The 27,445-nt window shown below is 47.0% G+C and overlaps 2 protein-coding genes across 3 annotated transcripts; one reads left to right on the top strand and one right to left on the bottom strand.

Moving 5' to 3' along the window:
- Nucleotides 1–122: 122 nt before the first annotated feature.
- CUNH1orf167 (chromosome unknown C1orf167 homolog) lies at nucleotides 123–19,473 on the top strand. The gene is made up of 22 exons (XM_068158444.1): nucleotides 123–140; nucleotides 2,574–4,444; nucleotides 4,939–4,982; nucleotides 5,541–5,760; nucleotides 5,939–6,114; nucleotides 6,585–6,682; nucleotides 7,056–7,242; nucleotides 7,487–7,665; nucleotides 7,967–8,153; nucleotides 8,312–8,528; nucleotides 9,066–9,244; nucleotides 9,408–9,504; nucleotides 9,888–10,030; nucleotides 10,481–10,689; nucleotides 11,383–11,527; nucleotides 13,814–14,081; nucleotides 14,641–14,749; nucleotides 14,996–15,227; nucleotides 15,336–15,471; nucleotides 15,651–15,761; nucleotides 16,476–17,004; nucleotides 19,411–19,473. Exons 2-21 carry the CDS (start codon nucleotides 3,152–3,154, stop codon nucleotides 16,533–16,535), a joined length of 4,290 nt encoding a protein of 1,429 aa, XP_068014545.1. The 5' UTR covers nucleotides 123–140; nucleotides 2,574–3,151; the 3' UTR covers nucleotides 16,536–17,004; nucleotides 19,411–19,473.
- MTHFR (methylenetetrahydrofolate reductase) lies at nucleotides 17,788–27,444 on the bottom strand. Of its 2 annotated transcripts, none has more exons than XM_068158447.1 (12): nucleotides 27,360–27,444; nucleotides 25,155–25,406; nucleotides 23,911–24,149; nucleotides 23,529–23,639; nucleotides 23,174–23,367; nucleotides 22,448–22,698; nucleotides 21,881–22,015; nucleotides 21,439–21,619; nucleotides 20,900–21,082; nucleotides 19,447–19,548; nucleotides 19,100–19,219; nucleotides 17,788–18,633 (listed from the first exon to the last, which is right to left on the bottom strand). In XM_068158447.1, the coding sequence occupies exons 2-12, from the start codon at nucleotides 25,394–25,396 to the stop codon at nucleotides 18,436–18,438; spliced, it is 1,956 nt and encodes a 651-aa protein (XP_068014548.1). In that variant the 5' UTR covers nucleotides 25,397–25,406; nucleotides 27,360–27,444; the 3' UTR covers nucleotides 17,788–18,435. The 2 variants fall into 2 exon arrangements, with proteins under 2 accessions (XP_068014548.1, XP_068014549.1); XM_068158448.1 differs by lacking the exon at nucleotides 27,360–27,444 and adding an exon at nucleotides 24,992–25,048 and having other exon boundaries at nucleotides 25,155–25,234.
- Between the last annotated feature and the right edge of the window lies 1 nt (nucleotide 27,445).

Below are 27,445 nucleotides of genomic sequence, written 5' to 3' on the forward strand. Positions count from 1 at the left end.
CGCAGCTGGAGCGGGCTTGCTGCCGGGTCTTGGGCATTAGCAGGGGACAAAGCTGCAGGTTTGCCCTTGTGCTGGGAGGCACAGAGAGGCGTGTGTCCCGGCCCTGAGCTCCAGCGGCATGTCCAGCGGCGGCTATCAGAGTGAGTAAGTGCCTGTAGGGAGAGATGGAGCCCTTGGGGATGCTGAGGGGGCCTGAGGTGTGCCAGCTGAGAGCAGGCCTGAAAATGGCTCCTCAGGGCTGGAGCTGTGGGTGATGGCCCTCCCACTGCAGCCACAACATCCCAGGACAACAGCCCATCCGTGGATGGCAGCATGGGAAAGGCTGCTGGAGCAGTGTCTGCCCTCTCTGTGGCTCAGGGAAGACCTTTCTATGTGCTTGTGGGTTTCAGAGTGGCAGTGAGAGGCTCGTGCAATGGCAGTGATGCTTCAGTTTGTAAGATAGGGGAAAATCAAGTTTCTAAGGAGTGTGAAGCCTAATCTTGGTCCATTCACTGATCCCAACTTGCAACAAGAAATGAATCAGCCTTGGTGTGCGGGGATGGAAAATTGGCATTGTCTGTGCAATGCTTAGGTGTTTGCTATGGGTCTGCCATTGTTACCATAATGCTGAAATGGCATTCACTTGAAAGAGTTTGATCTACTTTTCAAGAACTGCACTGTTGTAATTTGCTTCTAACAACAGAAAAGCATTGATCAGCTCAAGTTTTGCTTGCTTAATTGGATTCGTTTCAGGTTTTAATGTCTTAATGTGTTGCCGCAAAGTGTGTGCAATATGAACGTGTTAAATGTTTGCGTTGGAAACATAAAAGCTGATAGGAAATCCATTGGTCATGGGCACTGCAAAATGTGCAGCTTGCTTTGAGTCCTTACTTTTGTCCTTAGGAGTTTATAAAAAGCACTTCATAAAATCCTGTTGCCTTTTGGATAAGATTAACTGTCTCTTCCTGATCTCAATGAGACTGAAATTGAGAATGTGTGTTGAGAACCTGGAATCTGTAAGAAAAACTGTAATGGAGAACTAAATATTGCATGAATTATTAAGAAAATAGGTCATAGTTAGGTTCTTGAGCATAAAGTGGTCCAGTGCCAGGTTTCAGGTGTTCCATGGAACAAAACGTCACTGATGAACATGATGGTTTCATGTCCTTTCACAGTTCAAATCCTTTATAACACACTTTGGTGATATGTTGCTAGTTATCTGGATATTCCTGGGATGCAAGGAGAGCTTCTACAGAGCACAAGTCCAGTGCATTTGTGGTTGTACTTCAAACACCCTAAAGGCAGCTGTTACACTTTGTTCAGTCTGTAGTTGCCAGCTTCTGGAAAATGTAGTGGAACCTTTCTGTTCATGTTACACTTGGTGACATATGAAAGGCAGTAACAGTTCCCAAAGATAACTGCAACACTGCATGACTATCTCCTGTGGCTTTAGTAATTAGGTTTATTCCCCAGTTTGTGAGGATTACTCAAAGAGTTTGCATGTGAGAAGGACAAACAGCCTGTTTGCAAATTGGGATTACTAAGGCTGAGATGCTGACTCTTGGAAGAGAATGAGTGTAATTGGAGTACGTTTGCAAAAGCCAGTGGGCACTGATTTCAGATTGGGTAGAGTTTTCTTAAGAAAATAGAAGTCTATGTGTCTTTCACAATACCATTGTCAGTTTTTAGAAGAGGGTGGGGAAAAATGATGGTTAGTATGACAGAGTAAATGACAACTTGCTTTTAAAATTTGAAGGAATGAAAGCATGGGCCCCTCATATTGCATTTACCTGTTAACCTGTTAGAAACCTGTGCTCAGCATGAGTGTGAGACGTGTAACTATCTGACTTAGTGGCTAGACTGTAAATTAGGTCCCCTATCTCTATCTGTGCTGTAGCCTTTCCAGGTCAGGGGACTATGTAGAGTCTCTGGGTGTGTAAATGTGGACAAGCAGAAATTTGCCTGCATAGCCTTGAACTTTTGCAGGGCTGTAGCATAACACATGAACAAATTTTTACCTGTTAAGCAGCTTAACAGTACCTTAAGTTGAGGATCTACTTGGCCTATCAGCCCTGGAGAAAATACAGGTGTGGAGGAGATCTGAGCTGGACTTCCAGTCAGTGAAGAGGGGTAAGCGTTGTACTCCAGCTGGAGCCACATTGCTCTGGCTTCTAGGCTTGTGCTTGTTTTCTTCTAGACTTGTGCTTGTCTGGTGTCACATAGATGTGATTAGAGGTAAAGCAGTATGGAAAAGGAGCTAGAGACGACCTTGTCTTGTAAGCAGGGTAATTCAGCCTTACTATCAATAAGCTGGTTTTGAGGCTGCAGGGGCATACGTAATGCTGGAAGTCTTTGTTTCCCAGGTTTTCTGTGGAGAACTGAGTCTCTCCCTTTCAATCCTTCCTGCTCTGCCAGATGTGATTGTCTGCTGAGAAACAGGGAGAGAGTAGTGTCCATAATACTTTGAGGACTGAGGCTGGTGGATCAGAGACAGGAGTCATAAGGAAAGTACCCAAAGCCACTGGCAAACTGGGGAAGATGTGATGAAAAATATGTATGCTCCTTTGTTTATGCTACTTTTTATTTTTCTTCAGAGCAAAGAAACATCCAGAAGAATGTAAATGCTGATGTGTATGTGGGCTCTAGAAGTCAAGTAAGCATTTCTGATCACTGGCTTGAGACTGCAGCATCCAGTGTGACTTCCAGCCAGACAGCAGAACAAGGTTGGCTGTACACCACACCTCTGTCAGCCAGGAAGAGAGATCCCAGTCTGAGACAGACTAATCTGTCCTGCCCTTCTCAGCCATTCTGGGACACCACCAATCAGTTCTCCAGTTCCTGCTTGCAGCAGGAGAGAATCCCAGCTGAGAATAATCTCTGCTCTAGGCTGCAACAGCACAGCTTGAAGTGTGTGACTCATACGATCCCCCATCTTGCTCTTTCAGTAACTCCTGCTGTGAATCTCCCTCGGAGACACTCATGCCTTGATGCTTATAGTTTAGAGGGGCGTAGGGATGAGAATGTTGACTCTTCTCAACACCACCATCGGAAAGCAAAGGCTGCTGGTTGCTGCTCCATACACACTGCTCACCATCACTTTTTAGAAGGCAGGAACAAGAACAGTGACTCTCTGGTGGAGAAACAAGAGCATCAGCCTCCTGCTGCTTCTTGTATGGATCCTGTGAACCCTGCACTGGTCAACGCACATTTGTCATCTCATAGTGTAGATCCCCCTCTTAGGCATAAATTAGTGGTGTGTCCCTCTTCAAGGAGCTCAAGTGAAAGTGTGAATGCTTGCCGTAGTTCGGCCCTGACCTTGGGGGATCTTGATTCATCTAGTTTAGAGTCCCTTCAGACTCTTTTGCAATCCTCACAGATTTCTGCAAGTTTGTACTGTTCAATCCAGAGGCTTAAGCAAGAAACTGCTTTAATGGGTGTATCAGGCTCCCTCCCTCTGGAGCCCAAGTCTCCTGCAGTTAGTAGCAATTTGTGCTTTGCTCCTGATTATTCACCTCCTAGTATCCTGACCACAAGAGAACAGCTAGCTGGTGTAAAGACCAGTGTTGCTCAGGCAAGATTGAAATGGGGCGTCCCATTTGCTAAGGACTGGAGCCATGGTGCAGTGACAAGGGACTTTAGTCATGCAGAACCTCTCTCTGTCTCTCACAGATATGGATACATTGACTTGAACACATGGCGAACCAAAATTTCAGCTGACATCCAGCCAGAAACCCTCACTTCTGGAGTGGGCTCTGGCAGGCTAGTGCATACACAAGCAGGTTCCTCTTACAATTGCTCCCCTTATTTCAGACGCCAGTCCCAGGCAAAGGCAGCTCTAGAAACTGGAGGTCTTTATGTTCACACAAAAAGTCATTCCCCTAAAAATATTCTTAAAAGAGAAGAGACTTCTAATGGTGCAGCCCCATGTGCTGTATCTTGGAAGAAAGATCTTCTAGCGAGTCTGTCTCCAGAGGGTCTGCAGGTGTCACTGGAGACAGGCTGGGGCAGGGCTCAGATGAATGTTGGTGTAGCCATGTATGGGGCTCCAAGGGAAGTGTGTGTGAGAGTCACTTCTCCAGGAGATAAAGAGTTTAGACCAGTCCAGCACCTTAGTATTAAATCTGTAGAAATCACCAACTCTGAACCTCATGTTAAGTCCAGGAAAGAACCAGAACAGATACATGACTCAGGATCACGAGCAGCCAGGAGAGTGGCTGTGGTGGGCAGTGACCAGTCCAGTCCTTTTAGTGTTCAGATTGAGGAAGGCTTTAGTGAATATTCTGAGATAGATTGTCTGAATGTGAGCAGAGAAGGAAGAAGAAACAAATATTCCCACCAAAGGAGGGGAAATTTGGAAGCTGATGCTGGTCTCAAACAGTCTGAAGAAACTTCTAGGGAGAAGAGTGCCAAAGAGCCATGTTGTCGTGACGAAAGCAGCCAGACACAGGAAACTGTGTCCAGAGAGGTGAGGGTGTTGTTTACAGATACTACTTGTACTTGCACTTCATGCTAGAGGTGCAGAGCTGAGGTACAGCAGTGATTTTCTGGCATTGAATGGCCAGATTTTCATCTGTTACGGTCTCGCTCCATCCTAACATACATGCCTTTGTATCTTATATGTTTCTTCCCAAAGACCAGCTTGTGAACTTGGTTGTTCTTGGGACATCTGTTTATATTTTCTGGATGTACATGCAGAGGCAAAGCACTGAACTGGTTTTCATTCTGTACATAATTAAGATTCAATTTTGTTGTGTTTTTCTATGTCTGAAGTATGTGAGAGTATTCACAGAATCAATGGTGGGGCAGTGTCAAAGGCATCTGACACAATGCACCACCCTGAGGCAGCACTTTTCTGGTCACTATCCAAAATGACTTGCCATACTTGGCACAGCTAAATTCTTAAGCAGAACACAGTAATGTTAATAACCATGTCAGTCACTGTCTTTTGACTATTTGCAGGTCTCACAGAAGAGCTTCTGGTCATTGAAGGTGAACGAGCAAAGGTAAAAAGATTCAGTGTTTGTGTGAGTGTGCTGGTAGTTAACAGGAGAGGAAAACTGCTGGAAAGTGGCTAAGGAGTCACAATTCTGCCAGTGATGTGGTCTAGGGCTAAATCTACATCATTCTGCCACGGTCAGCTCAGGGGTGCAGATTCTCATAGAGCTACCATCTAGAATGGAGAATGCTCTAAAAAAATAATTTCTGCGTCTTTTAAGTTCTAGCTTCCAAATTCAACCTTGGTTGATGCTAGCAGTGAAGAAGCCTTGCTACCACTTGTGCTACTTTTCAGGTCAGCCAGTTATGGTGTGCTCACTGCTTAGTTAGCAAAGACCAAGAACTGGGTTTATCCATGAGATGGGGTTCAACATCGTGACCTATGTATAAGATGTGTATGAAATTGCTATCAATTCAGCAATTGTGATACCTTAGTTTGGTGTGAGGCTGCAGGTTTCTCACTCATTAGAATGTTCTGAAATACCTCTTTTCAGTTTGATGGCTGAACTCTGTGTTTAGCTTCCCTTTCTCTTAACTGGAACTCACTTTCAGTTTTTCTCTTTAAGTTTCCAGTGCTTCCATGACAGACAAATATTAACTCGGTGTTTCCAAGCCTGGAGAGGACACATCCTCTGGAAAAGGGCTGCAGCCAGGCAGCTTTACAGACAGCAACTGCTTCGGAAGGGCCTTGTTACTTTGCGGTGGGCTGTGCACCAGAGGAGGATGCAGCTGGAAGCAGCTCAGCAGAGACATGCCCTGACTCTACTTGCTGTCAGCTTCCGCAGGGTGAGGGTGGGCTAGAGACAGTAGATGTGGTGTCACGAGTTTTCTGTTGTGCAGTCAGAGAAAGCAGAAATTCTGTTGGGAGAGGAAGGAGCTAGGGGCATCCTGTGAGACATTCAGTGATGTGGACCCCGATTCTGATACTCTGTGCTTTGTACTAATTCTGTGGTTTCTCCTTCAGTGGAAGGAAGCTGTGGCAAAACGGAGCAGGAAGCAAGCCATGAAGCCTGAGCTGTGTTCTCATACCCAAAGTTCATCAGTAGGATCTTTTGGAGTAGGAAGATTAGCAACTATGACAACCTCAGCTCAGCACCAGCTTACAGAGGGATACTCAAAGGAAGCTGAGCAGGCTTGTAGGTAAGCTGAGAGAGTTCTTTCTGTTATCTTGGACAAGTGAAGATTTACAAACACAGGATGGGAAACTTATTTCTACATCCTTGGATGTATTGCTGCAGATAAGCACTGCAAGAGTTAGTGACTTAGTTTTAAGAACTAAATGATCCTATTCCAGAACTTCTTTGCAGCTTCTGTGCACTTGTGTCTGATCTGATTGTCTGACAGAAATACTCCTGTACTACTTCTTGAGTTCAGCTACCTGCCTGTGTGACACTGGTGTAAATGAGATGGGAGTGAGGCAATACTACAGCCTCTACTGGAACAGTCAAGGTGTCAAAATAAAAACCTTTTGTTGTGCTGTCTGATTCTAAAGGCAGAAAACAAGTCCAGACAGAAGGAGCAAGCTACCAAGGGAGAAGGAAGGCTCTGAGTTGTGTTCTCAGAGTGCCTCTTTGGACAGACACGTTAAAGCATGCTCATGATTCTTTCAGGGTGGAGGGAGGACTGTGGACACAGCTTCATCGTAGGGAGGGAAGAGATGAGTTCTGTTGGAGAGCTGAAGCAATCAGAGATATGAGACGGCTGGCTGGTGAGCACATGTTCCATAGCCTTGAAACAGCTTGGAGGTAATCACTGCTCCACAATGTTTCTTGGTTTGTGTCTAGTTGTTGTTTTGACTGGACTCTTTCAGAACCTGAACCTGCAAAGAGGTGGGGTATTATCTGTGATGGTGGAGGGTGGCCCTCTACCTGTCATCATCCTGTCACACACCATTTACCTTGTTTCTTGTATTAATTCAGCTTCAGCATATGCTGTGGTTCCAGCAGTTTGAGCTGGCTCCCTTAGGTGCCTTTTCTCAGCTGAAGTTCAGCCAGGGAATGTTTGCTGTGTGACGCTAAGTTGTTTGAAGTTCTTCTAAGTTGTTTTCCTTCCTGTCAATCCCTTCTTGCCCTGCAACACAGCAGCTTTCAGACTGTGGCGCCTGCAGAAGGAGCTGCTGAGCAAAGAGGAAGCCAGGCTTTTGGAAGCCCGTACTCTGCTGGAACAGAAGCAGCTACGAAACATTTTCTGGAGGTGGCGTTCCAGATGCTTGGAAATGAAAGAGATTTTGGCACTGACAACTCAGATCCAGAGAAACTTGGTCTCCCGGTGAGCTGATGAGTTCTCTTTTTTGTGTGAAGTCTGTTCACTGTGAAAGTCCAAACGATGGCAGAGCCCACTGTGCTGCTGTGCTCTAAGCATGACAGTGGCTCTTTAATGAAATAAATTAACAGAAGCTTAAAAGATGATAACTTCTATTTGTCTTTCCTGAACTAAATCGGGTCTCAGGAGGACACACAAGCTGGTACATATAATTTTCCATGTGACTTTATTTTTCCTTTGATATTCTCAGGTATTTCAGTGCATGGAAGGAGACTGCTGAGCAGAAGGCACTTTACAGGTGCAACCTGGCCCATCTCAGAGCGGTGTCACTGAGGAAATACTTCCAGCAGTGGGTTCAGATGCTGCAGATCAGAGGAGGAGATAAGCAGGCAATGGTGAACTTCTTCCACCTACGATGGAGGCAACATGGTGAGCAGCTTGGGGTCTCTGCAGAATCTAAGATATGGGGATGCTCCTTCCTCTTCTCTACAGTGAAAAACCAGCTGAAACCAGTCTGATAACAGAGGCTCAGATGATACTCAGATTACAAACCAGAGTGAGAAAAGGACTAACTGTGGATGTGTCAGTGAAGCTACAGGGAGATTTGTTGCTATGCTTCATAAGCCTGGCAGGAAGTCTTAAACCTTGCTGAAAATAATCAGTTTGAGGGCTAAGCCAAGTTTCTTAGGAATGCCCTCTGACAAATGTCTCCTGTCACTCTCTGGTTAAGAACCACTTATATGCTCAGCAGCTGACGAGACTGGGGCAAAGAGGCATGAAGATCAGCCCTTGTGGACTGTAGAGAGACAGTTGCTGAAGAAAACAGGCTGTTCTCTTGATGACTTATTCCAAAAGGTGAAGCTCCAGAGATCATATCTGCTGTGGAAATCAAGGCTGCGTGAGCATCACAGAGCTGAGTGAGTAAAGTAGAGGCGGTTCCTGGAGCCCTGCCCTCATTAGTAGTATCCACTTGACTTTATGGTCCTTGTACCATGTTATCCACTGTGTCGGTACTAGTGTTCCCCCCTGGTATTCCTTTTCAGTCACTTTGCTATCTCAATATCTTCTGTCTCAGTTCTTTCTCTCAGACTTTGGAGCAGTGTAGACTCAGAAAAGCTCTGAAATTATGGCACCAAAAGTGTCACAAGCTGAAGACAACTGAACAAAATCCTAAGCACAGGACTGTTGATGAAGAACCCCTTGCCATGCTGTTTTCAGAAGACCTCTCAACATCTTCTGGCTTTGACAGCAGTGCTTCAGCTATTCTGACCTCTCAGAACTCATTGTACAAGGTGAGAAGGTCTTAATACATGCAAACTAATCTGTTTTGGTTTTTTTTCAAGGGAAAATTTCTGCTTCAGCACAATGTCGTCATCAGCAAATTGTGCTTTGTATATAGGCCTGAAGAGCACTGAGCTGTAGGGTCCTGGAGTTGAAATGTCATCAGAAATTGTAAAGTTGCTTTTCTCTGTGCCCTTCTTTGTTTATCACTTGGTGATACAGGAAAGTGCTGGGCTAGTGAGGTTCTCCTGTGCACTTGCTCCTGTTGGCAGCTGCAAGGTGGAAGGGATGAGGTACAAAGAGCCTTGTCACTGAGAAAGTGCATATATCCATTTCCCCTTTTCTTAGTATAGAAATAACTTCCCCAGCACTTACGTGTTTGTACTCTAGAGCTGTACTTGCCAGCCTGCAGTTACTTGGGATGCATCCTGGATTTTCCTGGGCACTGGACAAAAAGAGGAATAAATGGGCATGGTCAGAAATGTTAGTTGAGTGATTCCAGTGGGAAGACATTGACTGATGTCATGTTCTTCTCTCCATACCTGCAGGAATACAGTTTTAGTGACAGCAATCACCAGAGCTTCTCCTCCATTCTAACTGCTGAGGATGTCACACCGATACCTTATTACAGCTCTTTCCTGCATCTACACCAATGTGCAGAGCTGCCAGCTGAGCTGGGTGGGCAGCTGTACCTGCAGGCCTTTCCACCATGGAGTACCAGATCTGGGTGAGTTGGAGACTAGTTCTTTGAGATGCTGGTAGCAGTCGCCCTTTGTCTGGCCTGACTGAATTCTTTCCTTTTGAATAGTCCCTCATGTCACCTCAACCATCTTTCTTGCTACTTTATCCTCTTCTTTCCTTTATTTCCCCCTGATTCTTCTGTCTTGCAGAAGAAATTGGTTTGTGGGAGGTCAGTTGCAGTCTCCGGCACTGCAGAGTCCGGACAATAATGGCCAATATCTCTCCAGTTACTCTACATGGGAAGAGGTAAGCAATACCATGCATGTAACTGTACAGGTGTTTGCTGCAGAGCTCCATTTAGCAAAGAGCCTTTGGGTTTCACTGTCAGCATATGGAAGGTCTTACTGCTGCTCTCTCTGTCTTCTCTCTTCCCTGTCAAACAGGTTTGGGAGATTGAGGCATTTCTCTGGGTAACTCTTTTCATGCCATTTAACAGCTGAGTTGGAAAGTGGCCAGGGTTTATAAGGGATGTCTTAGATCCTTGTGCCCGGGTGTTCGTGTGGTGTGTGTGGGTTAGCAACCAGGGAGTTAGGGAATTACAGAAGCCAGAATGGCAAGGGGAGAGGCCTGAGTGACTATTACAGCAGCAGTTCAAGGCCCTTATTTTGTTTTGCTTTTCTGGATTACAGGACTGCAGTTCTGATGAGGAGGTGAGGAGCTGCTGGCACCAAGCAGAGAAGTGCTTCCTGCAGAGGTACTTCATTATCTGGTCAACTCGAACTCAGCAACTTGTGAAGGCCCAGGAGCACCATAGGCTCCTTCAGCTGTTTCGGTAGGCATTGCGCTTTTCAGGAAGTTTCTAAAGCTGTCAGTGTTCAGAGTTCTGCACTTGCTTTTTTGTTGTCTTTTTCTCTCTTCCTTGGGTGTTCTGCATCTCATTTTTGTTTTTTTACTGCTTTGGAACTCTTATATCTGAACACAATCATTTCTGGTTTGGTTGGATGCCTCACGAATTAGAGCAGGCCAGCACTGCTGATAACAAGCCCTGGTAACTTCCTGCCCACTGAACTGGCCTTGCTCTCTGCTCATGCAGAAGCTAAGCAGCGGGCCTGGCACAACCAGGATGGAACAATATACTGTCCATGGTTTCCATCGACATTTTATGGGGAAAGGATGTTTCCTGATCTCCCTCGTGTGTGTATATTGCTAAAAGTTTCCGTTACAAGTGTGTGAATCTGTGCGAATTGTTCCTACTGTTGGTCCAATAACTTATCTTTCTCAGAGCCTTTTTCAGCTGGCACAACTGGGTCATGGAAAATAAGAACCAAAAAGCAGCAGCAGCCCTAAAACATCGAGTTCATTGCTGCCAGAAGGCTTTCAGCCTGTGGAAGAAGAGACTGGTCCAGAAAGTGGAAGCTGAGCAGAGATTCCAACGTCACATTCACCAGACAACTGCTTATGCTCTGTGGTATTGGCGTTCCTGCTGGCAAAGTGAGTTATCCCATCCTCCAGCAGCACTTGTGTCTGTAGAAGGCTGCAGTGGGAATGGTTGGAGTGCAGAAAGTCCTGCTTCTAGTTGTAAGTGTGCACTGCTTCTCTGGAATGGTCTAGTCCAGGAGTCAGTAAGTGACTGTGTCACTGCATTCTTGTGGTTGCGAACAGATTTGTGCCCTGCTGGCCTGTAGTGCTTTATGCTAGGGGAGATGCTCCCTTGGCAGCTGTTTGGAAAAGGGGTGGATCTTGATTCTCTTGCACTCCAAAGAAGTATTCAAGCAATGTATATTAGCAGCTGGGGAGTGAAATGGAGTTGAGGTGCAGCATTCAGAGGTTGAACTTTGCTTCAATGCAAGCAGTGTATCTTTCAAGGCTGCTTAACAGTCCTGATTCTGTCCCTGAAGGATTCCAAGTGCATTAAATGCTAATTATTTACACTATGCCAGGGAAGAAACATACCAAATTTTTGATGAAGAACTGCCTTGCAGGTGAGTGTGGAAGTGACCTGTGATGAGGAAGGGAGGAGAAAAATGTCAGACTGCCTTGCAGAAAAAACCCAAAACACTGCAAGTCTTTTCGGCTGCTAAAGAGAAGACAGGAAACCTTAAAAAGCCTGGTCCCATTGAGTATTTGTAACAGACTTATTCTCTGCTCATGACTGAACTCTGTGGCTCTTGTGTTCTCCTACAGGGAAGCGTGCTGTGAGGGAGCTGCAGCAGCAATGGGTTCAGCGCAGTTGCCGGGAGAAGAAGAGGCTGGTCCTGCAGAAGTGGTGTTGCCAAACAAGGAAGCAGAAATATGCTGCTGTATTCTGGGAACATCTTCTCCTGCACAGGTTGGTTTCCTGCCCTAAAAGCATTTCTGAAGCAAGCTTTGAGTGAAGAACAATCTATGTAGCAGAGAATCCAGTGTGTTTAGACCACAGATTGAGTTTGGAAGTACTGTTAACTGGTGTGTAAGTGGAGCTTCTGTAGGAGTGCTACCCTGGGGGATGCTCCTGCATTAAGGGGTCTGCTACCCATAGCCTCACACTCACCCTCTTGTTCTTCTCATTCAGAACATCTTTTCTTTCCAGAATTTCTGTTCAGCCTTAGCTCTGCAGTGTGGTATTTGTGAACTAAGCAAGGGACATGCAAACAAATTTGTGAAGATTAATAAAAGTGAAAGCCTCATTTCCACTGGAATTATTCAGTATTTGCTGAAAGGAATACTGCACAGAGGTCTAACAGAGATGTGATGTTTACAAACCTGAATCACTTAGATTCTGAACACAGTGTGCTGATTTTAATTTAAACTAATGTGAAAAATTGAGTTCAATATATTCCTGCAGAAAAGCAATGTGCAGTAAAGCCTATCAAGGGAGACCCATGATACTTGATTCATCACAGTGTTAGTGACAGTACAGGGGAAGCTGTAATATGTTTTGGATTCTTATGTTATTGTGCCCATCCTCAAAACACAAAAATTTAGTCTGAAGAGCAAGGTGTCTGCCAGTCATGGACAACTTCCTTCTCTTAGCTGTTGTACAGCATACTGTGCTTTAAAATCTGTGTTTTTGTGGTTTATGTTATGTGAGGCTGCTGTCAGCCTGAAATGCAACCAGGTGTTTGGCTGCAGTGAACCGGTTTTCAGGTGGTTCTCTTTGAGATAATTCAGAAGGGTAAGTATGAATAAGATTATATATACCAGGGATTCCTTTAAGCCTGAGAAGAGCAAGTTTGGATCAAGCAGATTTCCATTTGCATTACAGGTTTGGGCTGAGAGGAGATAAAGATCTGCAGAGGAAAGAGCAACTGAAAACCCAGTAAAACCTTAGTCTGTGCTGCTTAGATTTACCCTACCCAATAGCATTTTCTTCTGCAAATCAATCTGTGTGGTGGTTCCCTAGTGGGAAGTGTGTTTCAGAGAAGTCCTTAATGTTTCTTCATCCTGTAGATTGTCTTTCTATCATTAATCTTCCTTCTGGATTCCCCTTTGATGAGAGAGCGCTTCTAATTTCTCACCTGGACATGGTACAGGCTGAGCCCTGTCTCTTCTGAGGGGGGCATTTTTCATGCTAGGCTAACCTGCAATAGATTCTCTTGATCTTTACAGAAGCCTGCCAGGCAGAGGATATTTACACCTCTGCCCTATGGTGCAGTGGAGTGATTTGCATAATGAAAGTCCAAGTGGAACAAGGAGCCAAAAGGATAAGCCAGGAGTTAAAAGCAGATTGGCATCTGAGGTTGCAGAGGAAGACTGGCCTCCTGTGCGTTAGCCTGCAAGGTGTAGAGAGATTATTGTGGGTGCAGATTTATAAGTGCTGTTAATACTAACTCCTGTAGACGTTGATTTTTTGGAGTAAAATGGTCTCCTTAATGATGGTGCATTATTCTAGTTGTACATCCCATGTATGCAAGCCCTTAGTTTGTGGCAGCCAAGGAAAAAAAAAACCTGACAAGAAGCTGCTATCTTTAATCCAGCCTGGTTCTGCATCAAGGATGCATCAAGGAGTCTGCTGGGTTCTGTGCTGAAGGAGATTTTAGCAGATTTATTCTTATCCCATAAGAAAAAAACAACTCCCTCAAGCATCATCCTAAAGGTCTGCTTCTGGCATAAATAAAGATTGTATGTAGACTGACTAATTTAATTCCCTTCTTTTGGGGGGAGGATCCACTGTGTGTAGTGGCAGGGCAGTTCAGGAGAAGTGTTTTGTAGGCAAAGGGAAAAACAGTGTAACATGGCATTTAGTTTGCAGAGGCCTTTGGAGAGGAGGAAATGCTAAAATGGCTGGAAGGAAGCAGACATACTCCTGAGCTTTCAGGAGTTGAGAGGTAACAGGGCTGGGAAGCTGAAAGTGAAAAGAAAGGAAGTTTTTAGCAGAAGGAAACTGTAGTGGGAGTCTGAACTTACCACCTGCCAAGGATGAGGCACTGGAAGAATAAGCAACACAGAGAAAGATAATTGAATGTTGATTGCAGGAAGAATAATAGGAGCATCCTTTTTTTTGTGCTCTGGCCACTTAAGTGTGACACTGCAGGGTGGGGTGAGAAAGTAGAATTTGGTCTATAGCCTGTTTGGTGATGACATGGAGATGTGACTTAAGCATCTGCTGTTCTTTTGTGCTTGAATTGTTTCTCAGGTGCCTAGTCAGCTGGGCCCAGGTCACTGCTTGCAGACGGAAGCAGCGAGAAGCTCTCTCTTGCTTTAAAGAAGTCAGAGAGCACCGCCTCCTAGTTGTGAGTTTTACGGAGTGGAGGATGAAATTCTTGAAAGCTGAACAGCAGGTACCGGGAGAGAGAAGCTACAAGAGGCAGGAACCCTCCCAGGCTAAAGCCTGTCACCGCTGGCGAACGGCCTCCAGGGGACGGCAAGCCCTGTGCCTAGGATCTGTGGGTGCTGTAAAAAAAGTAAGAAAAATGTCCCTGTGACACAGTTATTCTTAACTGTTTTCTCATGAAGATCTCAGTTGGGTCACCAGGCACTGAGATACAGTGACAAGGCTTATACAAAAACCTGGTTTGACTTGTGGTGACTGCTTAGTCCCTGCCTTGACATTCTTTACAGACTTTGCACACAGCTTCATCACCATAATCTGGCATTGATTGCAGCAACCATCTGGAGCACAGCAATAAGGAATGGGGACATTTTTACCAGAGAGACAAGAGCCCTCCTTCCTCTCTGCTCAGAGATGAGATGGGATAATCACTGTCCCTGCAGAGCAGAGCAAGCTGTCAGAGTTGCAGCTTTTTCAAAAGACTCACAGCTAGCAAACCACAAAGAGGTCGATTGATTTCGAAGGGCGGAGTCAGTCCTGCTGGGATCTCATCTGTGCAGTTTCCAGCTTGGGGTCTAGCACATTAAACTACCTGCAGGGATATGAACATAAATGTATCTCTAAGGCTACTTAGTGTGTGTGCTGTGTATTGTGTTTAGTCTTGGCTGCAGCTGTGTTATTTCTGTTTGCAGGCCTGCAACTACTGGACAAAAGCAGCTGCCTTTTCCCAGTGCGTACGTCAGTGCAGTACCCTGATAGGTGCTAGCAAGAGAAGAAAGATGTCTCTTGCTTGGTCCATGAGTAAGAAGATGTCTTCTCTCTTCCTTTCATGGGGTTTTGTGGGGAGTGTGAGTGAGGAGGAGTGGGAAGTTGTGTTTGCCAGCCAGATAGCTGGGATTGCTCTGTTGAGTAGGTGCTTGTGGCAGTCAAACTCTGTGGGTTGCTTCTGTGTTCAGGAATCAAAGGATTAAGGGCTTATGGCAGCTTTGGTCTCTCTCTCTCTAGCTCTGAGGTTAGCTCCTATGTGATTGCTCTTTTCTTCCCTAGAAAGCAGAAAAGGCAGAGAAAATGGTTCAGCACCAGCTGCCCCTCTCAGGCTTTTTCCCAGTGCCGTTCACCGCTGGCTGGTGATTTACAGAAACAAAAACAAGGCTGAAAGGCTGCAGGTCTCTCACCTGGAAGAGAGGTCTGGTGTGGTAGGACCCTCTCCTGTATATTCAAGGATCCAAGACAAGAAAGCAGAGGTGGATTTGGAGGAGTGGGAAGAGAGGTGGCTTGGGTAAGTGGAGTAGAGGGCTCTGGGTTTCCTCTTGTTGCTGCCATCAGGGAAGGTCTTTCCTGTAGGACTGCTGGGCTGCAAAAGCTCATTTTCCCCTCTTGCCTATAGGAAGAAGTATCTGAGGTGGTGGCATCACAGAGTGATACTTCACCAGTACCAGCGTGGCAGGAGGCTGCGCTGTCTGGCAAGAGGATGGCATCAGTGGAAAGAAGCCAGCAAGGTGGTGGTCCTGGCTCAGGTGTTGGTGAGTGGCTGGTACTGCCAGCAGTGGCATTGGTGGGTTCTACTGGGTGTGCCTGCTCTTCTCACAGCCTCACATACATCCTGGGAGAGAAGAGCTGGGGGTCTGACAGCTGGGGTTGAGGGATGTGAGGCAGTTTGCCTGCCAGAGCCCAGTCTGGGCACTGCCTCCTTCCTTGACAGGACCAGAGGCGGCTGCTGGAAAAGGCCTGGAGGGTGTGGAGACAACGACACTTGCAAAGCTGTGTGGTGCAGAACTTTTTGGAGGAAGAAGCCAGGAGCCTTCTGTCTCAGGTGAGCACTGATAACTGCCTTAATTCTGTGGACCTCAAAGGACCAGAGAGCACCTCAAAGGGACAACTGTTCTCTTTCTCTCTCTCATGGTACCATGCACAAAGCATTTGCTTAAAGGGAAGCTGAATACATCAAGGAATAGGATTTGCCTGTAACAGGGAAATAGCTTCCAGCATAGATGAGTTCATCCTTGGGTGTTTTTCAAAGCTTTGTGTCAGCAGTCAGTTTCCCTGATACGTGCCCCCTTCCCCACTGTCACCAGAGATGTTAATCCACTAATCCCCTGCCTCTCAAGAGCCCACTCAGGGAAGAAACAGGCTCCACGCTGGTGCAGGAGGATTGTGCAGCCTTGCACCCAAAGTCAGGCAAATTACTAAAAATTTGAGTGAGCAGGCAAATCCTTAGAGCTCAAATACCCAGTACACTCCTCTGCTTGCCTCCCCAAGATCCATGCAGGATTAGGTCCTCCAATAAGATGAGAGCATGTACTGAAATGAGAGGGCAGAGGGGCCATTGGTCTTTCTCTCACATTGATTTGTACTCTGTGCTTCACTTTCTGGCTACAAGAACATAGGGGAGACAGGAGAGGGCTCTGAGTGGTGAGGCAGCTGGCAGAGCCGTTGCTAGAGGAAAAGCTGTTTAGGGTATTGTGAGGATGGCTGCAACCACTCAGGGGGAACCTCAGGATTTGATTTGTCCACTTTACTCTTGAAGGCCTTTGGAAGGTGGCGTCAGCTCACAGCATTCCAGCTCAAGGACAAAGGATGCTGCTGAATGGTGGGGCCTGCCTGCAGCTGCTGCTCATTTGAGGACATGTGGAGGATACAGCTGGCTGTCACAACAAAGAGCTGGTCCTGTGCAAGGAAGAAAGCCAATACTGGTCACGTGATAAAAGTGCTGCAGGCCAGAAGCATGCTAGCCAAAGGACACCTAGGAAGAGATGGTACCTAGTGGCAGTTCCTCTTTCAAGGACTGATCTCCTACCTCCTTAGAGGCACATACCTGAGAAATTATTCCCTTTTGTTCTGAGATTCCATTCCCTTCTCCAGACCTGATTTTGCTGGAGTTCTGATTAAAGGTCAAAAAAACCCACTTTATAAGCTCTCCCTTTACTCAGTGGTTTTTTTTCCTGGACAGTTTAGTGTCACACAGTGGAGTAAGCAAATACATCTTAAAGAGATGAGCAGGAGCCTGCCTCTGCAAATGCTACATCCTTTTGATTGCAAAGTCTGGACTGTCCTGGGTAGGTGCAAATATCAGTCTTTATTTTGGATTTGGCTTTTCCCCTGGGGGGGTTCCCACATGGCTCCCACCTCCTCCCCCTGTCTAGGTCCATCAGCTCTTCATTAAGCCTTTCAGTGGGTGGGCAACCTCTTGACTGCTTCCTGCTGGTTCCTTTCTGTGCTGAATGGGCTAGGGATGAAGAAACCTGCTGGGAACAGCTGAGCACCAAAAGCTTTGCAGAGGCAAGACAGGCGTGTCTGACCCCCAACCTTCCCATTACTTGCTTCTGTGATTGATGCCCTGTAATTACCCTAGATATATGAGCCCAGTCTCAGACAGCTGTAATGAGAGGGTCTGAAGAATCTGGAAAAGGCTTTTCTTCCTTGCTTGTTTGAAAGAGATGCTCACAGCATGGCAGGGATCTCAAAATTCCACTGGGAATTGCCCCAAGGTCTTGTTTTCCTAGCCTTGGGTAGCTTTGCAGGATTGTTAAGTACACAAAGCAGCTTCCATAGCTCCCCCAGCCCCTTATTTCAATGCTGTAGGGCCCAAGGCTGTTGAGAGTCACTAGGTCAGAAAATACAGGCTGCATTTCCCTACAGGCTATGGAAAAGGACCACCACACCTCCTGTGACCTTGCACGACTTCAATGAAAGGTGGTAGCTGGTTGCTTTTGGTGAATTCTGGGACTTGAGCTTTCTCTACCCTGTTTGTCCATGCTTTACTTGCTGCCCTGTGACCAATTGGTTTTCTTAACCTTTTCTCTTGTGCCACACCCATTAATTTGCAAACAACACAAGTCTTTCCTTCTTGAAAGACTATGGCCTAGTACAAGTGCCATGTGTTTTATTGTACTAAGAAACAAAGTCGAAATTCACATGTTTTCACTGACAAGAAAACGGGAAATACAATAAAAAGAGAAAGCTTAGGGAGGGAAAATGTGAACCTTTTTCTGGAGTGTGTGCAAAAGAGCCTGACTGTGATCAGTTATAAAAAAATACACCAGAGGAGTGCATTGTAAAAGCAACTTAACCATTTTTTTCAGAGCTGGTGACTACTGAAATAGTCTCCTTGTGTAGGCACTGCTGACAAAAGTGTTTCTGCCCCCAAGGCAGCATTTCTGGCATGAGTTAGTTAGAATCCCACCTCTGCACAAGAGTTCTGTTATTGTCATACACATAAGCAGCACTTAGCACCTCTTCATCCTGCAGAGCTGCCTTTCAAGCTCAGTCTAGAGCCTCAGCTCAGAGGTTCAGGTAGTTCTGGCTATTGTTCAGTGAGAAGGAGTCAGGGAGCTTTAGTGCTGGACATAAGCATGTAGTGTGGATAGATCAATGAGCCAGCCTGGTCGCTGGGCTTAGGAGTGTGTGGTCCACCACCAGCACAGGAGCTGCTTTTTCTCTCCTCAGAGTCAGTGGACGGAAGAAGTAACAGGTTAGAAGAAGAATTTTCACTGCTGAGTTGGAGAGTTCAACAGCTCAAAAGTATCATCTACAACCTGCCAGAGGCAGTTTTCAAGTGGGAAGTCATTGTCCACCAGGTTGACCAAGTAGTAGTTGTCATGGATGTACTGGATGATCATGCGAGATGGTGACTCCTCTTCGTAGAGCTTGGCCCACTGCTCAATCCACAGTGCAAAGGCCTCATCCTGCCAAGGGAAAGAACACTGGTAGTGATGTCACACATGCTACCGAGCTGCATCTAGGACATCCAGTGTCACACATGCCTGGCCAGCTTGTGGTTAGTTTCTTACTGAAAACGGCAAGACCTGAGCAGTGAGCCTCATGCTGCTCAGTCAGGGGAGTGCCCAGAGCTGAAGCAGTAAAATGGCTCGATGCTGCCCCTGTGTGTGCAAGAGGGGAGGGACAACTACTGCCCAGAATTCTGGGGCAGGGCACGCACAGTGGCAGCTCCCAAACCACTTGAGTGGGCACTTGATGTCTGAAGAGCACTTGGAGCAAAGTTTTTACACTGGGAGCAGGAGGAGCAGTATCTGGACCTCTGCAGCCCAATATCACAACAGTACTCAGTTATAAATGTCACAGACTAAACCCAAAGCAGACAGTCTGAATTTCCAGGGCATCATAGCAATGTATCCAGAAAGGAGGACTCACCTTCCAGGAAAGGAAGCTTACAGGATCCACTACAGTGGGCTGGATGATCTCTCTGCCTGGGAAGATGCCCCAGGTGACAGCATTGGGTTGCAGATCTGGAGCATTGGTGATATTCTGGCCCTGCCAAAGGAGGGAAAAAAATATCATTCTGAAGCAACTGTTGGGGCAGGGATTGAGTGAGTTGGAACAATTGCATTTACCCTTTCCTTGACAAGAGATCAGACAGCTGACTTATTTTACTCTCCTTTCCCTTTATGTCTCACTTTCTTCACAGTGATCTCTAAGTCTTTGGTATTTGCCTTTCTCCCAAGGTGATGGAAGAACATGTCCTGTAAACACCAGCCTACCTGGACATTCACAATGTGGTAGTTCACTCGTGACTCGTACTTCTTCAGTGCTTTGAGCAGTGCTGTGACAATCTCACTGGAGGTGAAGAACTCCAGGTATGCCTGCAGAGAGGGATGGAGAAGGGTAAGGAGAGTAAGAACCTCTACTCTAGCAGGGCTAGGACACATACAGGCACCCAAGAGAACAGCTTTGCAGTCTTGGAAGCCAGGCAGCTGAAGACTTAGATGTCCATTCCCAGAGAAAGGTACTAGAGAGGATGCTTGAGCAAAGGGTAGAGCAAATGAAGAGCTAGGAGTAGGGAAATAAATTAGGGAGTACAAAAGTAACAGCATAAGAGCAGACAGCATGTGCTTTGAGCAAGCAGGCTTACACTTCAGAGTGTAAGTGCAACTGCTGGGCCTGGGAAACAGCCTGTGCTAGAGAGCAGAGTGGTCAGAAGGGGCCTGAGGTTGACCTCTGTTCTGCACAGTACCCAGTGAACAGCAGCATCCTGCTAAGGCAGCCCAGTCTGGTGGGAGCAGACACTAGGGGTCCCAGCTGGGCTCTTCCAAGCACTCTACCATTCCCCATCCTCATCTTTTGTTCAAAATTCTGTGTGCTTATACAAGCTAATTCTGTACTTGCTGCATCTATTGCTGCTCTGTGCTTGGCTGCTCCCAACAACTGCTTCCCCTCCCCCCATTTCCTGGCCATTGTGTGAGATGATGGATTTCCCTCACCTCAGGGGAGTTTTTTCCTTTGAAAACATAACTGCATTTGCCATCTGCTGGTCTCATGGCTTTAGTGGTTTGGATCACTTTCGAACAAGGCTGCTTTGTTTCCTAGTATGAGCCACTTGCTTGGCATTTACCTTGATAGGAGATACCTATCACAGCCATTAGTGGCAAGGCTGTAGGGCCTGAAAATGCAGACAAGCATGGCAGGTAAGCCTGCCTGCAGGTCAGGGAAGGAACCTGGCAGCTGTCTGATGAACAGCACATCAGTAGTGTTGTGGGGTGGGGGTAATTGATGGAAAGCTCTGCCTTAGATAAAGGAATATTTGCATTCCCAGTTATTACCACTGGGATAGTAGAGATACTACCTCATTGATGCCCATTTTATGAAAAGCCTGGGTGCTTTCTGCATCCCTGACTGGGATCAGAAGCAGTGGGCAGGCCTGTGTTTGTATCCAAAACCTAATACCCCTGCTCCAGACAGAAGTTACCAATAATTATTTGCTAAGAGTGAAAGCAAGAAACTGTAGATGTTCTGAGGTGGGGGAAAACAGCTATGAAGTAAGCCCTAGAGATGATGTAACCTGTCTAAGACACCAAAAGAGCTTTGCCTCATTTCAGCATTAAGATAAGAAGCAAACAAAAGGATTATCTGGGTGAAAGCCCAGGGCCTCCCTACCTAACAGAGACCAAACTAGGTCATAGCTGTTTGCTGCCTAGCCCAGTGCAGTACAGTTACCTTTTGGAAGACATAACCCCCACTGGGCCCCCAGCCTACAATGGGGTCTGTGGATGGTTTGCCGTTGATGTTTGGCTGAGAGTTGATGGTCAGGATTCCTCGCCTGTTAACCTTCTCCAGCTGCTCCTTCAGAAGGTTGGTTTCAGTAGCAAGAGGGTCATCATTCCAGGGCATACATGTAACCTACAGTGGATATAACAACTATTTGCTTACCATTTGCATGTTGAAGGAACTCAGAAGTGCCCTAATGGTCTCAATTCCAGGCCAGAATTCCCAGGTGTGGTTCAAGGGGCAGGGTATTCTGAACTCTTAAGAATGACTGATGAAGCTTATTGGTACTGGTCCTGTCACCCTATAGCAGCTTTCCTTTATATGGAGCCCTGGCTGGTGGGATTCCCTTCAGTCACTACCTCAGTGTGCCCTTTTGGATAGGGAAATGCCAATTCTTGTTTAGAAGAACAATGTGATATCAGGAACAAGAGGAAATGCACACTGTTGTCTGACCCATACTGACCACCCCTTCCAGGGCCATCACTCACCTTGTAACCATTCTTGTTGGGTTCTCCAGTGATGTAACATGTGAACACCTCAAAGACGCTTTCCTCACAAGTCAGCTCTTCTCCCCACATCTTCAGAAGCTCCTCCCGGGGAGACTTGCTCTTCAGGTAGAAGAGGTAATAGTCTTTCAGTTCCCCAAAGGCTGGAGAGGAGGAGTTACCCCTGTAAAGGAACAAGACACAGGATTAACAGGCCACTGAGGAAGAGGAGCTGATTTCATGATGCAGAAGAAGCCACCCAAGAAGAAAAGAATCCAACAAAATCCATTCAGGGACCAAAAGTCTCAACATGTTGGTACCACTCTCCTCATCTCATTCAAATCCAAGCAACAGGGCGCAACCCCAGGACACCCCAGAGACTAGCCCTGGAGCAGGCTTTCAAACCACACCTCTAGCTCACTGCCACTGCAGGCTGGCAGCTTACCACCGGCCGTTGGGGAAATCGTCCCATTCCTGTGTTCGATAGATGTAGCTCTTTGGCCTGGAAGCCCAGAAGATTGGCCGGACATCTTCAACTCTTCTCTTGGGGTGAGCACTGACAGCCCAGGGCAGAGGCCTCCTGCATGGGAGGAGCAGGTGTTAATTCCTCTGCTAACTTTCCAGTAGAGGTTGGAAGCCCCTCCCCTGGAGAACTTTGCCTCTGGGGAGAGCAATTAACAGTGGCTGAGAAGAGTTCTATTTGTCAAGAAGTAAGATAGAAAATTCTTCTTCCTTTATAGAAAAAAAACTTTTCCCACTCAGTTCCCTCCCAGGATGTTTGGTAGGTGTCCACAGGACTGACACCAGAAATTGGATGAGGCAAGGGAAAAACTGTGTGAAGTTATTTTTAAAGGGAAGGAAACACAGTTACTCATTTTCCTTTGCTTCTCTCATCTATGCTGAAACCTGTGGATGCAGAGAGAAGTCCTCATTACCTTTCCCAGCTGCAGAGAACCCTGGAAGTCCACAGCAGGAGCTTAGATAAGCACTGAAGGCAGCAATTTCTGCTTACCTGGGGTCCTCTTTCCATAGGCCCAGGCGCTTTAGGACTTCTGTAGTAGCCACTTCCCGATTGAGGGTGTAAAAGTGGAGTCCATGCACCATGCCACTGTCCAACAGCTCCCGACACATGGACACTGCCAGCTCCACCCCATAGTTCCGAATGGCTGCATCATTGTCCTTGATGGGTTCAATCACATCTTTGATTTCTTGAGGCACTTCCAGCTTGGACAGCTTCACCAGCTGGCGTAGGGAGTGGTAACCCTGGAGGAGGATACAGGAGATTTTCATTCCTCCAGGGCCCTTCACTGACATCCCAGTAACACAGGTTCCATTCTGGGACAGGAGATTTAGAACTGGGGCTCCTGAATTCTACTCTTAGGTTCCATCTCTAGGATGTAAACAAGCTTATGGTCATGTCACTTTGGGTGATTTCTCCCCATTTCTTTGCCTGAGCCCAGTATGCTGATGGTGATGACCAACACCTTAGGACTGCCAGACAGACCACTGTCCTTTATACCCCTTTGTGCCATATAGGCACAGAAAACCTTTGAAGCTTTTTATTACATGCTTAGGAGTTTAACTTGGCCAAATACCTACAGATTTATCACATTTTAGTATTCCCACTTCACACACACTTTGCAGAAAATATTTACAGACCTCTCTCAGGGCCTGACCCACAAACACCAAACATCCTGGATCCTTATTCCCTCCCCAAACCAGAATCACAGGATTTCACCTGTATAGGGAAGATGCCAGGAATAATGGGGCAGGTGATGCCAATGGCTTGGCAATCCTTCACAAACTTGAAAAAGGTTTCTGATCTGAAGAAAAGCTGTGTAATGATGAAGTCTGCCCCAGCAAAGACTTTCTCCTTCAGGTACTTCAGGTCTTCCTCATAGCTCTCTGCTTCAGGATGACCTGTGGGGTAGCCTTTGAGGAGGGAAAGGAAGAAGTGAAAACCCAATGGTGAGGACAACATACTAGAAACTGGGAGGTAGTCAATGTGACTGTATTGTCATGGCTCAGAACCAAAAAGACTGCTGGACTCATTTCCCTATCTCAGGCCCTACCCCATGCTGAGAGACATTTACCTGCCACACAGATGTCAAAGTAATCATCAAACTCATTGCGAATGTGTTTAACCAGGTCAACAGCATAGTTGAAGCCATCTACCTCTTCCTCCCACTCTTCACCCACAGGATCTGAAAAGAGAACAAATCCACAGCTCTCTCCAACTGTTTGCTGTAAAGCCTCCTATTGTCAAAGGGAAGACAAGATGAAACCTCCAAGTTTGCAGTTACCCATGGACTGCTTTTGTCTGCATTGAGCTAGAACTGCTGACAAGGGATCAGGTGAAATGCAGTCTCAACTTTTAACTCCTGCAGTGCAAGGAGCCTCTACATCATGCTTTTCCATTTTACCCAGGAATTGAAGGCAACAGCAATACAGCCTCAGCCTTTCAAGAGCGTTCACCTCCTCGCAATGCCATGATGTTCTTCAACCCAAGCCGCTTGGCCTTCTGCAGATGTGCTGTGATGTCATTCTTGGTCTGGTTGCAGCATGTCATGTGCAGGATGGTTTCCAGGCCACAGTAGTTGACTGCAGTGTTGGCAATAATCATGGAAGAGGTTTCCTTGTCAGATCCTGGGTCCCCTGCAGGGTGCCATGTCACATCAATGAAGAGTGGCCCACCTGCTCCCATGCGGTCAAACCTGTGGATTTGAGAGCCTTGTCAGCCTACCAATTCCCTTCTCTTTGCCTGGGATATCTTGCTTACTGCTGGAATGCCAGCAACAGACAGAGTTTGGATGACAGCAGCAGGAGAGACCAAGAAAAGTGTTGAACTAGGAGTATAGCCAAGTGGCCAAAGTAAATAAGGGAAGTCATCCTTTAAGGCTGTACAAGGAAGAGCTTACAATCTCTTTGAAAAATGAAATTTGTTCACTGTAGAATAAATTTCCTCCCAGTATGCCCTATTAGACTGACATTCCTAGCTTGAGCTGTAGAGGCCACAAATATGGAAAGACAGACCAAATCTCCACTGTGTTCCCAAGCACACCTTACAGAAGAAACAAAGGTACCCCTAATTTGTCCCTCTTCTCCTCTGGGTTGCAACAGACCCTTCTGTTTAAAGTGAACCTGGCACTGGCCTATAACAAAGAGTCCTGAAACTCCCTCTTCTCCTCCAGGTGAGTGCATAGTGGCTCCTGGTGCTCCCCACTGGGCTCCAGGATAACCTTTAGTTCTGGGGACACCTATCTCAGAGGCTAAAACTGTAGTCTTCAGTAAGAGAGGTATGAACCTCAGTGACTGGATGATTCCAAGAACAAGTGGGAGTCTCTGTTCCAGAGACAAGGGTACACTGTCCATCTATTAATATTCTCTGCAGGTATTTGCCTGCTCTGTTGTCCCCCAGCACTCTGCTCTAACCCCAAAGCATGACAGTGGGGTTGCTCCACCTTCACAAAGCATGGAGGAGGGGAAACGATTTAGTCCCCTCAGTAACCCCACCATGACACTTAACTATTCAGGGCCTTCAAGGGAGACAAGTTACCTGGTGTCCATTACCCTCCTCAGCAGGAAAGCACAGCCCCACTACCTGCTTCGTCACCTGGAAGGGGAGACAGAGCATGGGGCAGAGCCTGCCTCAGTAGCTATTTCCCAGCCCTCCACCAAAGACAGCTCATTTCTCCCCTTTCCCATCCTGCAGCACTCACCTGGAGATGAGATTGACAGCAGCATTGGCTGTACGTGGAGGGAAGAACTCCAGGGAGAACCACTTGTCTCCAGAGTCCTGCCGTCGCCGCATCTTCTCCCGCAGCCGCTCATGACGGTCGGCATCGAGGACAGGGGTGGAGCAGCGTGAGCTGTCCTTGGAGCTCTCACTCCCACTGCTGCTGCCGCCATCAGACTTGGAGCTGGAACTGGCACTGCAGGTATGCTGGGTCTCATTGACCATGGTGAGCTCTCTGAATGAGGGGAAAAGGAGCACAGTGGGCACAAGACAGAATGCAGATCTCAGTAAGGAGCAGTTACTCAAAAGGTAACACCTGGGGTGAGCAGCAGGTGATGGCAAGGAAGCCTATGCTGCAACTCAACATTCTTCATCACCAAAGGGTCCCTTTTGCCAGCCCTCACTATAAGCTGTACTGGGAGACATGACAAAAACACAATAAAAAGTGAGTGTTTAGATAGTGCTGAGAGAATACCATTGGAGATGGCTTCATGCCACTCTGATGCAGCTCTTCACTGCCTGCCAGGCCAAATTTGGCTCTTAAAGAGAGTCAAGTCAACATCACTTTTGACCTGACTACAACTTAGCAAGCCATGTGTATCAGGTGAGAGTGGCCTTGTGAACTTGTGTACCTGCCAAAATGTAAAATTGTCACTGGGAAGCAGCAAGCTGTTCAAGCATTGCATGATACTGGAGCCTGCCTGGGAGGAAATGGTTGTAAGCTAGTGTACAAGTTTTTTATCCTTATCATAAACTCTGTGGCTTTAGGGTCATCCAAGAAGACTTTGAACTCACCTTCTACTGTTTACACTGAGTTGCTAATTGAGCAAAACACTTTGGGAGAAAGTCTGCTTTTATCACCTAGGGAACCTCTCCAGCTGGCAGGAGATATGAGAAAGGAGCACAGGCCTGATGCTGCCAAGAGGAACCACAAGTCTTAATCTCTTGGGTACCAACACTGCAGGCCAAAGTAAAAAGACCTATTGACAAATGAAGCAAAAGCAGCTGGGTGCACAGCAACCACAGTCTCAAAGGACTTGGCTTGACATCCATGTGGCACTAATCTGGGAGAATTATCCTAAAGCATATGTTGGTGATCAAGCCAGCGGTGCAAAACCATGGTCAGTCAACTCCCCATATCTCACTTCTAGCAAGAGTGCCACCACAGGCACATCAAAGGACCTTTAACGCCTCTATGAATGTCTCTATAGCATGAGACTTGCTGATGAGAAAAAAATCCTGACGTTAATGACCATCTAGAACCACAAAGTCAGGAGAAAGGCCTCACAATTTTTGTCAGGAGGCAGAATTTGGAGCAGTTTCCTTACCATTAGGTGCATCACAGATTTGCTGTCAGAAGCTTGAAGTTATTGCAAAGAGAAAAGAAGATTTTCTAACTAAACAAAACCAGATACAAGATAAGACGACCTTAAACACCTGTTAGCTCCCTTCAGCCAATGCTCCTGCTCCTCTCTCTTCCCCACTGCAGAGCTCAAAAGACCTGTAGCCCAACACATTGATGCTTATCTGTGTGGTTGTGCTCGTTGTGTTTATGGGACATTGCTCTGCCCATTTCTTTTGCTGTTGGATATTTTTACTGATTCCAGACCTGAGCTGACACCCCCTCATACAGGATGAATGTCTGCATCCTCCAAAGATTAGTTTTAGCTCCCAAGCTAAACTCAGCTGCATGTACACTCCTCATAGGGCGTGCAGTACCTGCAAGGGACTCCCGGGCCATGGCAGCGGGCTGACAGCCCCCTGGAAGGGGCTTGTCCAGGACCCCGATGTCTCAGGTCATGGCATCAAGTAGCGGTATGTCTAGGGCCGCAGTGTCCTGGGCCACGGTATTAGGCAGGCAGTCCTGCGGGGCATAAAGGGGCCCAAGGCTGGATCTACCGCGTTGCCACGGGAGCAGCGGCACGGCCATGAAAAGACCGGTGCGACAGGGTGGGGAGAGACGGAAAATAGGCACCAGCAGTGCCGGGGAGTCTCTGCTGCTGGAGGATCGCTGTCGAGTCTAAGCAGCGATCGAGGTGCAGCCCAATCGTTCCTTCGACCTCAGCTAAACCCCCCGGGAACGCGGCTCGGCCCAAAGCAGCTAGAGGGCAGTTCGGGCCTGCGGCGGGGATCTGCTCGGGGCAATGTGGGCAGGGATCGCGCCCTCCCTTCCCGGTGCCCCGCTCACCTCCCAGTGGTGCCAGATGCTGCGCAGCGCGGGTGGCCCCAGCCCGCGGCGCTTTAAGGCCGGGGCGGGCCGGGTCACGTGGCTCG

The sequence above is a fragment of the Melanerpes formicivorus genome, unplaced genomic scaffold, assembly GCF_026170545.1.
Source record: "Melanerpes formicivorus ecotype bairdi unplaced genomic scaffold, bMelFor1.0.p_v2 SCAF_39, whole genome shotgun sequence".
In the NCBI taxonomy this organism is placed as follows: domain Eukaryota; kingdom Metazoa; phylum Chordata; class Aves; order Piciformes; family Picidae; genus Melanerpes; species Melanerpes formicivorus.